Below are 14,362 nucleotides of genomic sequence, written 5' to 3'. Positions count from 1 at the left end.
TCCTCACCTCACCCTCTGCTTCCAAACACGAAAGAGAACCTGTGGTAGCCTTCAGTTTTCATAAAAACTAAAAAAGTGTTTAGTTTGTCCACTTTGTTTACAATTAAGAGGAAACACACTAATAAAAACATCAATAGGATTATTTTATATTCAATAACGCAATAACTATACATACACATGCGCAATAACTATACATACACATGCGCAATAACTATACATACACATGTGCAATAACTATACATACACATGCGCAATAACTATACATACACATGCGCAATAACTATACATACACATGCGCAATAACTATACATACACATGCGCAATAACTATACATACACATGCGCAATAACTATACATTCACATGCGCAATAACTATACATACACATTAAAGTTATTACATCATTTGCAACAGATGTCACACTGCACCTTTGAATGTATATAGTTGTAGTATTGTATTGTCTTTTTAAGCTTTTTCTATCTTGCTTTTATTTTATTTTAACCGTTGCACTGCTGAGCTGACTTGTCTCTTGTTGTCCAACGCCTTTCTTTGAACTGGTGACCCTGTGTTAACTTGCATAATATGACAAATACAACTTGTAACATATGACGACAACAGGAGAAGCAATGTCCTCTTCCTGAAACATAGTGTTACAGAATAGCCTCTTCTGATTGGTCGGGAGTTCCGATGGAGGCAGCTGTTCTCTCTCGCCGATTGGCCGGCGGTGTTTCAGTGAACCCAGGCTTCCTGGTTGTTTGCGATTGGAGAAATCACAGTAGTTTTTGAACGGTGGGAAAGTTTGGCTCTGAGATCTGCGATCACAATGTCGCTGAGCAGCAGCTGCAGCCTGGCGCTGCTCGTGCTTTTCTCTCTTCACCTGGCCGCACAGGGGCGGTTCACCGCTCTGGACCACATCAGACCCAAAGCCAGCGACAAGGCGCAGGGGCGAGCGGTGGTGGGGCTGCTGAAGCGGCTGCTCGGGGACAGGTCCACGGAGTTCATCGTGTCCGTCAACAGGAGCCTGTCCAACGACAGCCTGGACGTGTGCGAGCTCAGGTCCACGAGGAACAACAAGGTGGTGGCCACGGGCAGCAGCGGAGTGGCCGTGGCCTCTGGCATCTACAACTACCTCAAGTACTTCTGCAGCTGCCATGTTTCCTGGTCCGGTGACCAGCTGGATCTGCCCCGTCCTCTGCCGAGGCTCAGCGGCGTCCAGCGCATCAGCACCCCGCACAGGTCAGTGAGCCCCAGTGGGCATTACTGACACACAGGTCTATGGTCTACAGACACAGGTCAGTGAGCCCCAGTGGGCATTACTGACACACAGGTCTATGGTCTACAGACACAGGTCAGTGAGCCCCAGTGAGAAACAGGTCCACCGTTTAAAGAAGCATCATCATCAGCTCTGTGATTCAGCTCCATCCCTTTTCATGAACGCAGCTTATTTCACCAGGACAGCAATGAGACAGGTGATGGTTGGCTGAGTGACTGTCAGTGACTGTCACTGACTGTCAGTAGCTGCTGAATTTACCAAAGGCCATTTCCACTTAGTGTGTGAAGTAATATTCCACAAGAGTACCCAATACTTAGTCATTAGACCAAAACAAAGTTTTTCTTCAGGATCATAAGTGTTTTTAAAGAATGAATAGTAAGTAGGCTTCACTTGTATTATTGTGCTCAAGTATAATGTAGTTGTACTTTTGTTGCTGTGGTTATTCGTTACTTTACCTTTTACTATATCTCTCAAGTCAAGATTTGACTGAAGTCAGTGCTCAGCTTGAATCTGTAAAGTTAAAACCCTCAAACCAAGTCCAGTGTAGTCATAGACTCAGACCGTAACTTTAACAGCCACATTAACACAATTACAAAATCATCTAATTACCACCTCAAGAACATACAGAGGATTAAAGGACTAATGTCTCAGCAGGATTTGGCAAAACCTCTCCGTGCATTTATCTTAAGAATAACTTGACTATTGTTATGGTGTGTTTACAGGCCCCTCAGAAAGCTGCAGTTAATTCAGAATGCTGCTGCTCGAGTCCTCACTAACACCAAGCAAGTGGCTCATGTCCCTCTAGTTCTCAGATCTTTACACTGGCTGTCTGTCTGTCAAAGAATCAACTTCAAAATCCTATTGTTGGTTTATAAAGCACTGAATGGTTTAGGGCCAAAAGATATTTCTGATCTCTGTACGTTATGAACCATCCAGACCCCTCAGGTCGTCTGGATCAGCTTTCTGTCCCCAGAGTCAAAACCAAACATGGAGAAGCAGCATTCAGTTTTCATGCTGCACATTAATGGAACAAGCTCCCAGAGACCTGTAGGTCCGCTGCAAATCATAATTCTTTTAAATCACTGCTGAAGACTTTCCTGTTTCCCACGGCCTTTTATTAAATCATACAATTACTCATTTCTTAAACTGCAAACTGATATTTTTACTCGTTTATTTCTTATTCTATTTATTTTGTATTTAACTCTTTTAATTTGTATTTAAATGCTTTTTCCTATTGAATTGCCTTGTTGTGCTGTACAAATAAACTTGCCTTGCCTAAACATGTGATCAGCTTAAAAATATGAAACTAGCCAATAGCACATAAATAAGTTACAATGATTCACTGTGACCAGGTGTTGAGGTGTTGCTCCTATTGAAATAATAGATCTTCCACCCTTGTTGTCAGGTGGATGTTGGAGTTTAGCTGAGGCCAATAAGCAATAAAATCATGAGCAGGTTGTCAGACTGTGATTCACATCATTTGGAAAATGACCGAAGTCAAAAGCAGATGAAGAGCGTGATTGCTTTGTGAATATTTTCTTTTGTGTTGCCTGTGTGTAGAATTCATTAACGGGGGCCATTTTACTGACGTCAGCAAAACGGCTTCTTTGAAAATGCCGCTGTGGCAGAGCCATGCATACTCCTCACAGTCGCAGTCACAGGATGTCACCTTGTTCCAATTAGTTACTGAACGATCGGTTGTACTGAAAGTCCCAGACGTGCTGATGTAGTTCATGTATTTTATCAGCTGCACACATCTCAAAATCTGTGATGTTTCTGTGCTGCCTGCAAATGACACCGGAAGTATTTTAATGACAAATCAAGCTGTGTGAATAGGACTGCTGGGGTTTGTCTATGTTATGGAATTCCATGATGGCAGTACGGCATGTAACCTCGAGCCCCCTCCTCTGCAACGCGGCACCTAAAAAACCACGGCGGCATGACAAATGGGGCATTGTCACACATTATTTATTATTGTTTACTCTGAGCACTATGGACACTTGGACCATGGACGGGCCCTTTTAAAGGAACATTCGTTTCAATTATCTGTTGTGCATTATCCCTGCATCAGCTCACTGCAGTTATGTCATGTGCACAGTCGTTGGACTGAAAAAGCCACGGCACACATGGGGCCGTTTGTTTTCCCATGACTTTGGGTCACAGTTCCAAGCTTTAATCATTTATATAGAGCAGATAGCAAAGTTTGGGATGACACCTCCACTTCCAAACTGTTGAAAAAGGTGCTTTTTGAAATGTCATTTAAAATACAGTTTATGTCGTTAAGCAATATGCACATTGTAAATACACTGAAATATGCAAGTAAAGAGCAGTGCGTCAACTCAGTAGTGTTTGTCACTTTGAGTATGTGGGGGAATTTTTATGATCTCTCTGTTGGATTTTAACACACAGTGCATTTCATAAATATACAGACAGTGAGACTTTTTCCATTGTTTTGTCTTCGCACTTCTGCGCATTGGATTTAAAATAAAACAGTTACAATAAGGTGAATCAGGGTTTAAGTGTGTTTAAGGTTAGTTTAAAGTCAGCACTTACTCTAACCCTCAGTTCATCATTTCATTTAGAGTCCCACGTTGAGTAAGTAACTAAAAATAATCTAATCAATGTACTTATACACTGTACACACTACAGTGTACAAGTACAACAATGTTTTCATATAACTGTTCTCGCAGGCTGACTGGAGCTCCTTTAATAGACCTGTTATTGGGAACTGACTGTTACTTGTTTTGTTTACAAAGTTGGTTTCAGAACATGCACAGGAACGGCCATTAGAGGCAAAAGTCAACGGATGAGTAGAGCTGGGTTATAGCGTTATTGGCAGGGGGAACTCTCCATGAAGCGTATCATACAAACTCACAGACACTGTGGCTGGAGCCTTCAGAAACTTGAATTAGGGAGTGCATGGGACTAGTTTGCTGTGTGAGCAGGACAGTGATATCTGGGCATGACTAATATTCAATTCTATTTCATTCAATTTCAATTTTATTTGTATAGCACCAAATCACAACGTAGATTATTGCAAGGGACTTAACATGATAAGATATTCAATTATATATGTCATTCAAACTTCAAAACACAACCAAATAGTACGTTTTAATGAATTAACTGAACGCTATAAAACACTGGATGGCTGCTAATTTCTTACAGCTAAATGCTGAATGCCCTTTGCTTTTTGATGAAATCATCCAGAAGAAGAAAAGCAAACTGCAGACCAACATGTTGAATGTTTTAATTCGCCCCAGTTTTTTCCAACCTCCCATTCCCTCCCTTTTCACCTGCCTTAGTAAAACATCCAACATTTTATTGCTATACTCACTGATCTCTGACCCAGCTCAATATAGTTGCTGGTTACAATACAACAGGACAGACACAACAACACTAAACACAACAGAAATATGTGTTGTGATTTTTGTGGTTCATAAAATATCACCAGATACAAGCCCTTTTTAGACATTAACTCCGAAGAATGTCCGCAGAATTGGGGCCTGACTTTCTCCAAAGTTTTGCTTTTGCACAAGAACAACTCAGCAGGAGCTTCAGACACATTCACAAAAACACAGAAATCTCCGGAGCGTTCAGGTAAGAGGTGACACAGCAGCAGGCAGGCAGGGGCAGGACCTAAAACAAGTGATCTAGGCAGGACCTCTGTCATGTGTTAGAAACGTCATAAGCATGCCCTCTCGCTCCAGAGGATCCTCCAGAGGATCTCCTGTGTTCTCACATCGGCTTATTCAGATATTCTCCTGAGGTTTTGCTAGGGTACTGGCCGGAGAAAGTCCGTAGAAGGTCTGGAGGCACTCACTTGGACATTTTCCTTCTCACACCTCCAGAACATCTGGAGATTCTCCGGAGTTCAGCGCAGGTCTGAAAGCAGCTAGATGAGATATAGATGCTTTGCATGTGACATACATGAGAGGGACAAACAGGATATAGGTGCCTGACTGACCAAAATGTAAGGATCACCTACTGTATATACACCTAAAGGGTATAGACAACTTTTCACAACTGCTTGAATTAAAGGATGTCAATTTCGGCCTAATGCTAACAAGGCTTGATTTTCCTTTTTTCTACCTGTTTTGTATTTGATTACCTTGCATGCCGGGATAGTAAACAATATATTTGTGTGTTTGTCTCTAGATTCCGGTATTACCAGAATGTCTGCACTTTTAGCTATTCCACTGTGTGGTGGGACTGGTCGAGATGGGAACGAGAGATTGACTGGATGGCACTCAATGGGATCAATCTGCCGCTGGCGTTCACTGGTCAAGAAGCCCTGTGGCAAGAGGTTAGAGCAAACCTGTTTACCTGAAACTGGGTACATTCTTAACTTAGTCTACACTAAAGCACAGGAACACAGTTAAATCAGCTCATAGTATTTGGGTCTGCTCCATTATTGGCTCCTTAAAATCTAGATTTAAATATACTTAATATGTTTTGGAATAGATTTAACAAATATCTTTTAGCTTGGCAGTTAGGTGCTTGACATTGAATCAGGAGTTTTGTAGATGATTTCCACACTCTAGTTTTGTAGTAAGTTCAACAACATTGATGAATTGTCTGTTGATCTCTGATATGTGTAGCAGCATGTGAACATCAGCTTATTGGGTGTTGTGGAGTAGAGTGGGTCGTCCACTAAGCAGAGGGTTGGAGGTTCCATTACCAGCTCCTCCAGTCTGAATGCAGAAATGTCCCTGGGGCAGATGCTTAACCCCAGTGTGTGATAGAAAAATATCACTGTGTGTGTGTGTGTGTGTGTGTGTGTGTGTGTGTGTGTGTGTGTGTGTGTGTGTGTGTGTGTGTGTGTGTGTGTGTGTGTGTGTGTGTGTGTGTGTGTGTGTGTGTGTGTGTGTGTGTGTGTGTGTGGGGTTTGTGTTCTGAGTACTCGATAAGACTAGAAAAGCACTATATAAATACAATCCATTTATTAACTTCTGATGTACTTCTAGGTTTACCGTGCTCTTGGACTAAACCAGTCGGAGATTGAAGAGTTCTTCTCTGGCCCGGCGTTTCTTGCCTGGAACCGAATGGGAAACATGTTCAAGTTTGGTGGGCCTCTGCCGCAGTCCTGGCACGTGAACCAGCTCTACCTCCAAGTACTGAAACCTCCATACTTGTTAACACAGTTTAAAGCTAATAACGGCACAATCACAACACCCACTTCTGATTGAGAATTATTGATCTGAAAGTAGCGTGTAGACTGCACCTGTTTCACCTGGACTGTTTTAGTTTTCAATGAACAGACACTTCTTCCATCAGAAAAATCTAGAATATAATCACATGACCAATCTGTGAATGGTGGCTTCAGTTTGAACAGTTAAAACTATTGTGACGAGTTTTTGAAGCGACCTTTTCAAATTGAAATGAAAAATAAAGTAATATATGCGTTGTTACCTATTAACAGTTGTTGCATTTCTTAAAGGGCCTATATGGGCAGTACTTTATTTGAAGTATTGATTCATAAGGTGTATTTCTAGTCTTAAGTATCAAAGACCATCATGCTTCTCTGTGGAGCTCAGCCAATCAGAGGCTCTGAGCGTCCCCTCTGACTGTTGTGACACACAGCCAGGCAAGTCACAGGTAACAGATTGTAGCCCACTTCTGTAACTTAGTAAGACCCACCTGTAAATGCAAATAGCGACAGTCGGTTAGCACTGAAATGAGCTGAATAGATGGACAAATCTGGACTCAAATGCTCAGACTGGATCGTCTGTGTTAGTGCTGTCTGTCCAAAGTGTCTCAGAGTCCATTATGAGTCCAGGTCCAATGCAGGAGCGGTGGAGCCACCTCACTCATGTCAGTTTGTTTAAAGGCCAACAAGGGGACGACAGCAGAAGCATTGTATGACGGCAGAATCCGAGACCGTCCCCAACATCAGGGTGAAGGCGGTGATTGGGCATCACAGACAGCAAGTGGACAGCGGAATAGAATTTTGAGAATTGCAATTGAGAAGGCCTGCAGGCAAGAGGCTGAGAGGCTGGCCACGTTAAGGCGAGCGCTTGGAGGGAGCGTCTACCAGCAGCAGCATTACCGGATCGTATATACTGGGATTATGGCGGATATATGCTTTTCCTGGGCAGCAGCTGTAAAGGCCTTGTCCTTTTTTCAGAGCTCCGATTCCTGAACGGTGTGTCCAGGTGGGCCATACTGGGGGCATGGCTGAGGGCGGTGACATCACATAGTTGTGGGAGTCGTGACGCCTTGTTTCAAGACACAATTATTATGACCTATTTGCATTTATTGGTGGTTTAAGCACTTTGATACTCAGGGTATTACTATCACATGGACCTGCTGTACAATCAGAAGGACTCAGAGAAAACAACAATATGGAACCTTTTTAAATTTCAGTTTATTACAAGTTGCGTCTTGTGTTTGTAGTTCTGGCAGCTCTTCCTACTGTACTCAACAAAGAAGGTGTTAATACCTATAGGCAGTGATGAAATGCAGATTAGTACGTTTCACTTGAGCTGTGTTGAAATGAATCTCCTCACATGACATTTTCTTTCTGTGCAGTTTAGAATCTTGGAGCGCATGAGATCATTTGGCATGACTCCTGTGCTGCCGGCCTTCTCTGGGAACATCCCCAAGGGAATCCTCAGGTCATTGATCTTTATGTTCAAGCATTTCACCCTTACACACTTTTCTGCATAATGTACAACATATTAAAGCCTCATCAACACTGGATTTTTTAGGCTGATACCAGTAGTGATAATAGATGAAACATAAAAAAATAAACATTCAAGACTTAAACAGTTGTGACCAAATGTTTATTGAGTGAAACATTTTACATTTATTTATTTTACTTGAAGGTAATGAGCCGAATGAATGAAAGGCCACATAGGTTGTTAGCATGCTTCAAAGTTCTTTTTTTATTGTTCTGTATGCAGTGACTGGCCATGTGTGTCAGCTGGCTTTTTTAATTCTTCACACGACTACTGCAGTTCATGTGAATGCAGCACCATGGAGACACTGTCTGAAAGTGTGCTCTGGTATCATCAGGCTTTTAAACCTGCCTCTGATTGTGGCAATTAGGGATAGGTAGGTTGGAACCTAGTTATTTTTGTACAAACGTATACCGTGGCGTTAAGGACACTTTAAAGAAAATAAAGTTTGAACTCGACCAGACACACATTTCTCTCTAAGTGCATGATTCAAAGTCAAAGCCTTTGAATCACTGATCACTGTTCTTTGTATTTCAGGTTGTATCCAGCAGCAAACGTAACCAGACTGGGGCCTTGGTCTCATTTCAACTGCAGCTTCTCATGCTCCTATATGTTAGACCCTCGGGACCCACTGTTCCTCCGGATTGGGTCCCTCTATCTGTCCCAGGTGGTGAAGCAGTTTGGGACGGATCACATTTACAACACTGACACCTTCAATGAGATGACTCCTCCGTCCTCTGACCCCACCTACCTGTCAGCAGTCAGTCGCTCTGTCTTTGCCTCAATGACTGCAGGTGAGTGTGTGGACGACTGACCTCCTGTTCATTGTGAGCCTTAAACCTGATACTGCCCATATGTTCTCCGAATGCTGATATTTTGGGATACAAGTACACTGCTTAGTGTATCCCACTACAGTAGTGCACTACTTCGATGACCCTCAGATGACCTGTTGTGATTTTCAGGCATGTTTGAGAATTGTCCTTCTCTTGTCCCTCATCCAAACCTCATTTTCTCCCCAGTTGATCCTCGAGCAATTTGGCTGATGCAAGGCTGGCTCTTCTTCAGTGATGCAGCATTCTGGAAGCCAGCCCAGATTCAGGCCCTACTACACGGAGTGCCCCTTGGACGAATGATCGTGCTCGACCTGTTTGCCGAAACGGAACCAATTTTCTCCTACACTGAGTCCTTCTATGGACAGCCATTTATCTGGTGCATGCTGCATAATTTTGGTGGTAACAATGGTTTCTTTGGTACAGTTGAAAGCATCAACTCAGGGCCCTTTAAAGCCTTGCATTTCCCAAACTCCACTCTCGTGGGCTTAGGAATGACACCAGAGGGCATAGAGCAAAATCCTGTGATGTATGAGTTGATGAGCGAGCTGGCTTGGCGCAAAGAGCCTGTCAACTTGTCCAAGTGGGTATCACTGTATGCAATACGCCGTTACGGCAGCACAGATGAACACCTAACCGCTGCATGGGTGCGCCTGTTCGCCAGTGTCTATAACTGCACCGTGCCACATTACCGAAACCACAACCACAGCCCGCTGGTGCGCAGGCCTTCCTTTCACATGAATTCTGACCTTTGGTATGACCGGGCAGACTTGTTTAAAGCCTGGAAACTGATTTTAGAGGTCGCTCCTTCTCTCATGTCCAAGGAAACCTTCCGGTACGACCTTGTGGATGTGACTCGGCAGGTCCTGCAAGACCTGACAACAAGCTATTATCAAGATATCATAACTGCCTTCAAGAACCAAAAGCTGCCAGATCTGCTGACTGCAGGCGGCGTGCTGATCTATGACCTCCTGCCTGAGCTCAGTCGTTTGCTGAATAGTGATCGCAATTTCCTGTTAGGGACGTGGTTGGAGAGTGCACGATCCTTAGCCCTGGATGAGAGGGAGGCACAGCTCTATGACATGAATGCCAGAAACCAGCTCACATTGTGGGGTCCCAGTGGTGAGATCCTGGACTACGCCAGTAAAGAATGGGGAGGGCTCATGGAAGACTACTACGCCCAGCGCTGGGGGCTGTTTGTCCATATGCTAGTCGAGTGTCTGGACAGTGGTCGACCATTCAAGCAGGACGCCTTCAACCAGGCCGTTTTTCAGGTAGAAAAGGGATTCATTTACAACCGCAGGAGGTACCCGACCAAGCCTCAGGGAGACACGTACAAGATCGCTCACAGGATCTTCCTCAAGTACTACCCACAGGCCTTAAAGAGGCTATAGTGAGCACAGACTACACTGTGGAAAAAAAACTGGCCTCATTTCACAGCAAGAAGAATGTTTTCCTCCACCTCCGGTTCTACATGGCTGTCCCAAAACATTTTGATGTGGAAAATCTAACGGCCTGAATTCACAGGAACAGTGTGTTTTACATATGTACTATAACTATTGTATGAGAAAAGTGTCTCACACTAATCGTATATGCATCCATGCCTTATAACAGAGGAGAGTAGAAATGAAAAGTTGAGGTAATGAGTTACTGAGTTAGAGACGATCGTGTATTCATGTGCATTTGTGCGTGTACCTGTGGGTGCATGCATCCATTGATGCCTTTTGATTCACCAAAACTTAAAGAAATATTCAGTATTTTTTTTTTTTAAACATGGACATTGTATTTTACAGAATGGATATTATTTGTGTGTGTGTGTGATCTTTGGTGGCTCAGACTAGATGAGGGCTATCTAAATTTGTAGTAGATACACCTATCACATAGCCGACACATAATAAACAGACACACACATGTCTGCAGGTGAATGTTACCGTTAAGCAGCATGTCTTTGGCTGGTGGCAGGAAGCACACACACCAAGCACACACAGGGAGAACATGCAAACAGAACCACCCTGCACCACAGTGACACTTCAGTGAGCTGTCGATGTGTGCTTTCACTTTGGATAGGCCCCCCCCCCTCTGCCTGCACTCTTTGTAAGCTCTTTGTCCAGCTTACAATGTGTAACCAACCAGGTCCCAACACTAGCTAGACAGATATGAATCTGATATCATTGTCTGATCTGGCTCTCAGAAAGACAGCAGATTGAACTATTACTTTAAATCACACATCCTACACTGCGACTACAGGTAGCATGTGGGTATCAAAATGCTTGTTACCTGTCAGTATGACGTGAATCTGAATATTGTGTCTTATTCTGAGCAAAGTGACCGTCACGAACAAATGGGTCAGTAGCAGTTACCAGTCAATTGGGATGTTTTTGATCTTGCTCACATGGTCAGTAAGTCTGGGACAGAGTTGGTGTAAAGGTTTTATTGTAACTTACTATTTTGTTGTGCCCAGATGGCTTCTCCCTTTTAAAGATATATTTTTGTATGAACTTCTATAGGTGTTAAACTGAGGCACATCACATGTACGACAATAACATCTGAAGAATGTTATTTTTGTTTTTATTTTGGAACACTCAAATGTAGCACACCCCTTTTGTGACGCATTCAGCTGTACTTCAGGATCATTTTTAATGTTATGGGAGAATGGCGATGTCACTACATGAGCACGGCTGAAATTCATAATATGCCAACAAACATCCATGTTGCACAGTATTAGTTTGTGTGTTGCGAATATTGTATTTTTGTATTTTGATTAATTCAATTGTTGTTATCCTTCAACTCAGGCATGTCATTAAAGTCTTCAGGCTAAGTGACTAATACATTGTTTTAATTCTCGGTCTCTTTGTTGTACGTGTGATCGGTGGTGATGTCATCATTGATCTGACCTCCATACAGCAGATTCATCTCTCGACTCGATCCTACTGTCAGTAACATGACAGTAACCATTCATGCTCCTCATTTACGAGTTTCTAATTGACTGTATGTGATGGACTGTGGGAGGAAACCCATGCAGCACAGACAGACTTCAGCCCCACGGGGGGGGGGCTCCAGATTAGTACTGGTAAATGAATTAATCTACTACATAAAACTGAATAGAGCATAGAATAAGTAAATGTAGTGATACCGAACTGTTCAAATGCTCATTACAAGTATTAATACAACAACATGTATTCAAAGTACCGGTCTCTGTGTTAACAACTCAGACATTGAAACATGATGAGGAGCCACATCACAAGCTAAAAAAATATTTTAACTTCTATAATGTGCTGTATTTTATTAACTTTTTAAAAAATTTTTATCAAAATTGTAACCAGTAAACTGTAGTGGAGTAAAAAGTACAATATTTCCTTTTAAGGTTTTGCGGAGTAAAAGTATGAAGCACCAACAAAGTTGCTACAATATTAAATGTAATTACAGCACGACAGATCCAGACATTTGCATCATTCAACCTCGTTCTTCCATTTGGTTGAAAAAAACTGTCACCTCGACATTTGGTCCCAGAGAACAGGAATTCTTCAGACAGGCATGAAATCTGGTTCTCACAGAAAGAGGCTGCTGTGTTCATACTTTGGGCATCTCGCATGAAACCTGACGGGCCTCCTGCTGTATAATGTATGCAGTGGTTTGAAAGAAAGCAGGGGACAATGAGTGAGACAAGAACTGACTCCAGAAATGAAGCAGCTCACCAAATACTTTGATTAGTATTTTTATTGTTGAAAAAATAATGATTATCAGGTTTATAGGTGTTGAGGGATGTTCCTCTCCTTATGTACACTATGATATTTTCTGTTCTGTTTCAGGCTCATATATAAGATGTGTTAAATCCAGTATATCAAAATTCAAACATTCTCAAAACCCACACTGCGAAGATGAAGAGCTCCATATCCATGACGGGGCTCATCCGGGCGGAGCAGGTTCAGCTCCTCAGAAAACTCCACGTGTTGGAAGTGAGTTTGTGGATTCCTGGAAATCCAACAGCGGTGGAGAAGCTGAAGTGCTCGAGCCCCACTCTCTATCCATCAAAACGTTTGGATTTCATGATGACAGCAACAACAGCATGCCACAAGCATTCACACGTCACACCTTTTACTCTTTATCATGGATGGTATTCCACAGCCAGTCATACCAACTGTGCATTTACACCAGGCATCGCACAAAGACACTTAAGTGGATCAAAAGTCATCACCAGGAAGAAAATGGCTGAAGGATTTGTTACAGCCAATCAGAACCACAGACAGTTTTTACGTCTGTGCTTTTGGTAAAACATGTGACACCGTTTCCTTTCCTTAATGCTGCATTTGTGTCGAGTGGCAGAGTCTGTGTAGATATTCAAAAATGCAGCTCATCTCATCTCTGAGCTGGTGAGTTCAGTTTGGTTTAAGAAACTCTGACAGCTGTAGTGACTGATAGGATTAACTCAACTGGTTCTTCCCAGCTGACGTAAATGCAGCATTAAAACAGGACGGTTGCTATGACTGAAGGCAAATGATTCTGATTGGCTGAAAAGACACTCGTGCCCTTTTACCATCCTATTACTTTTGTCTTCCTGGATCCAATTTAAGGAACCATACAGATGGTTTTGCATATTTTCCCCATTTACTTGACATTACATTACTGCCATTCATTTTTCAAAGCATCTAATACGGGTTCAGACTGATGTCGCACCAGGCAGCTGCTGATTTGAAGTCATTTCAGCAAAGTCGCTCACAAATTAAATGTTCTGCGGCATTTCCAAAATACTTATTCAGCCTTTCATCAATTAATAAGTATTTGTACTATATAACTTATACATCTATAAATATACAGATACAGAAATGTATTATTTGATATTTAAGGGTCGATAAAATTGATTATAAAAATAATTTACAAATGAAATATTAATTAATCAATTAATACTTCAAATTACAAATAAATTCATAATTTAAAATACATTAATAAAATATAATATATATAATAATTAATACAAATGTAAAGATCTTTTTGAAAATGAAGTATGAAAATGCCTTAATTGTACCATCAACCATCATTTAGTCTATAGATAAATTAATTGATTTGTGAAGAAATTCGATGAAATGCTTCATCACCATTTCCATATCACAGAATGCCAGTATCTGTTTTATTTTATTCTTCAGTGGTGTTTTAACAGTGACAAAGTTAATATCGACATTTGAAGTTGGATGTTTGTTTTTTACAGTAGTAAGGATATCAATCTATGGTATCTAAATAAAGCTGACCTTATAGAGATGTTGATGAGTCAAGGCAAAAACAGTTCATTTTGTGACAATTTTAGGACGAGAAGACTCAACTCCATGTCTCTCTTTGTCCTTTTTCTCTGAGCTTTCTTAACTTCTGTTTACATCGTCCAACTTGCACAGACTTTACTGAGAATATGCAGTCTCTAACTGGACTTGATTTTATCAGAAAAAAGATCACGTTTGATTGAGTTTTAACGCAAATAAAAGCCACTGAATCAACCTGCACATTTACTCAACTCATCATTTCAATGAGTGAACTTGTGTGGAACTAAGCTGAGAGATGACATGTATTCAATTCAATTAACAACATGCTTTGAAAA

At 41.8% G+C, this 14,362-nt stretch overlaps 1 protein-coding gene across 1 annotated transcript; it reads left to right on the top strand.

The window, feature by feature from the left end:
* The first annotated feature begins 672 nt into the window (after positions 1-672).
* On the top strand, positions 673-11,484 carry naglu (N-acetylglucosaminidase, alpha). The gene is made up of 6 exons (XM_034570831.1): positions 673-1,234; positions 5,427-5,574; positions 6,236-6,382; positions 7,800-7,885; positions 8,486-8,742; positions 8,968-11,484. The coding sequence occupies exons 1-6, from the start codon at positions 822-824 to the stop codon at positions 10,170-10,172; spliced, it is 2,256 nt and encodes a 751-aa protein (XP_034426722.1). The 5' UTR covers positions 673-821; the 3' UTR covers positions 10,173-11,484.
* Positions 11,485-14,362: the final 2,878 nt, after the last annotated feature.

Source organism: Hippoglossus hippoglossus, chromosome 19, assembly GCF_009819705.1.
Source record: "Hippoglossus hippoglossus isolate fHipHip1 chromosome 19, fHipHip1.pri, whole genome shotgun sequence".
In the NCBI taxonomy this organism is placed as follows: Eukaryota; Metazoa; Chordata; class Actinopteri; order Pleuronectiformes; family Pleuronectidae; genus Hippoglossus; species Hippoglossus hippoglossus.
The sequence above is the reverse complement of the archived record's forward strand: the minus strand, read 5'-3'. Positions and strand labels throughout refer to the sequence as shown.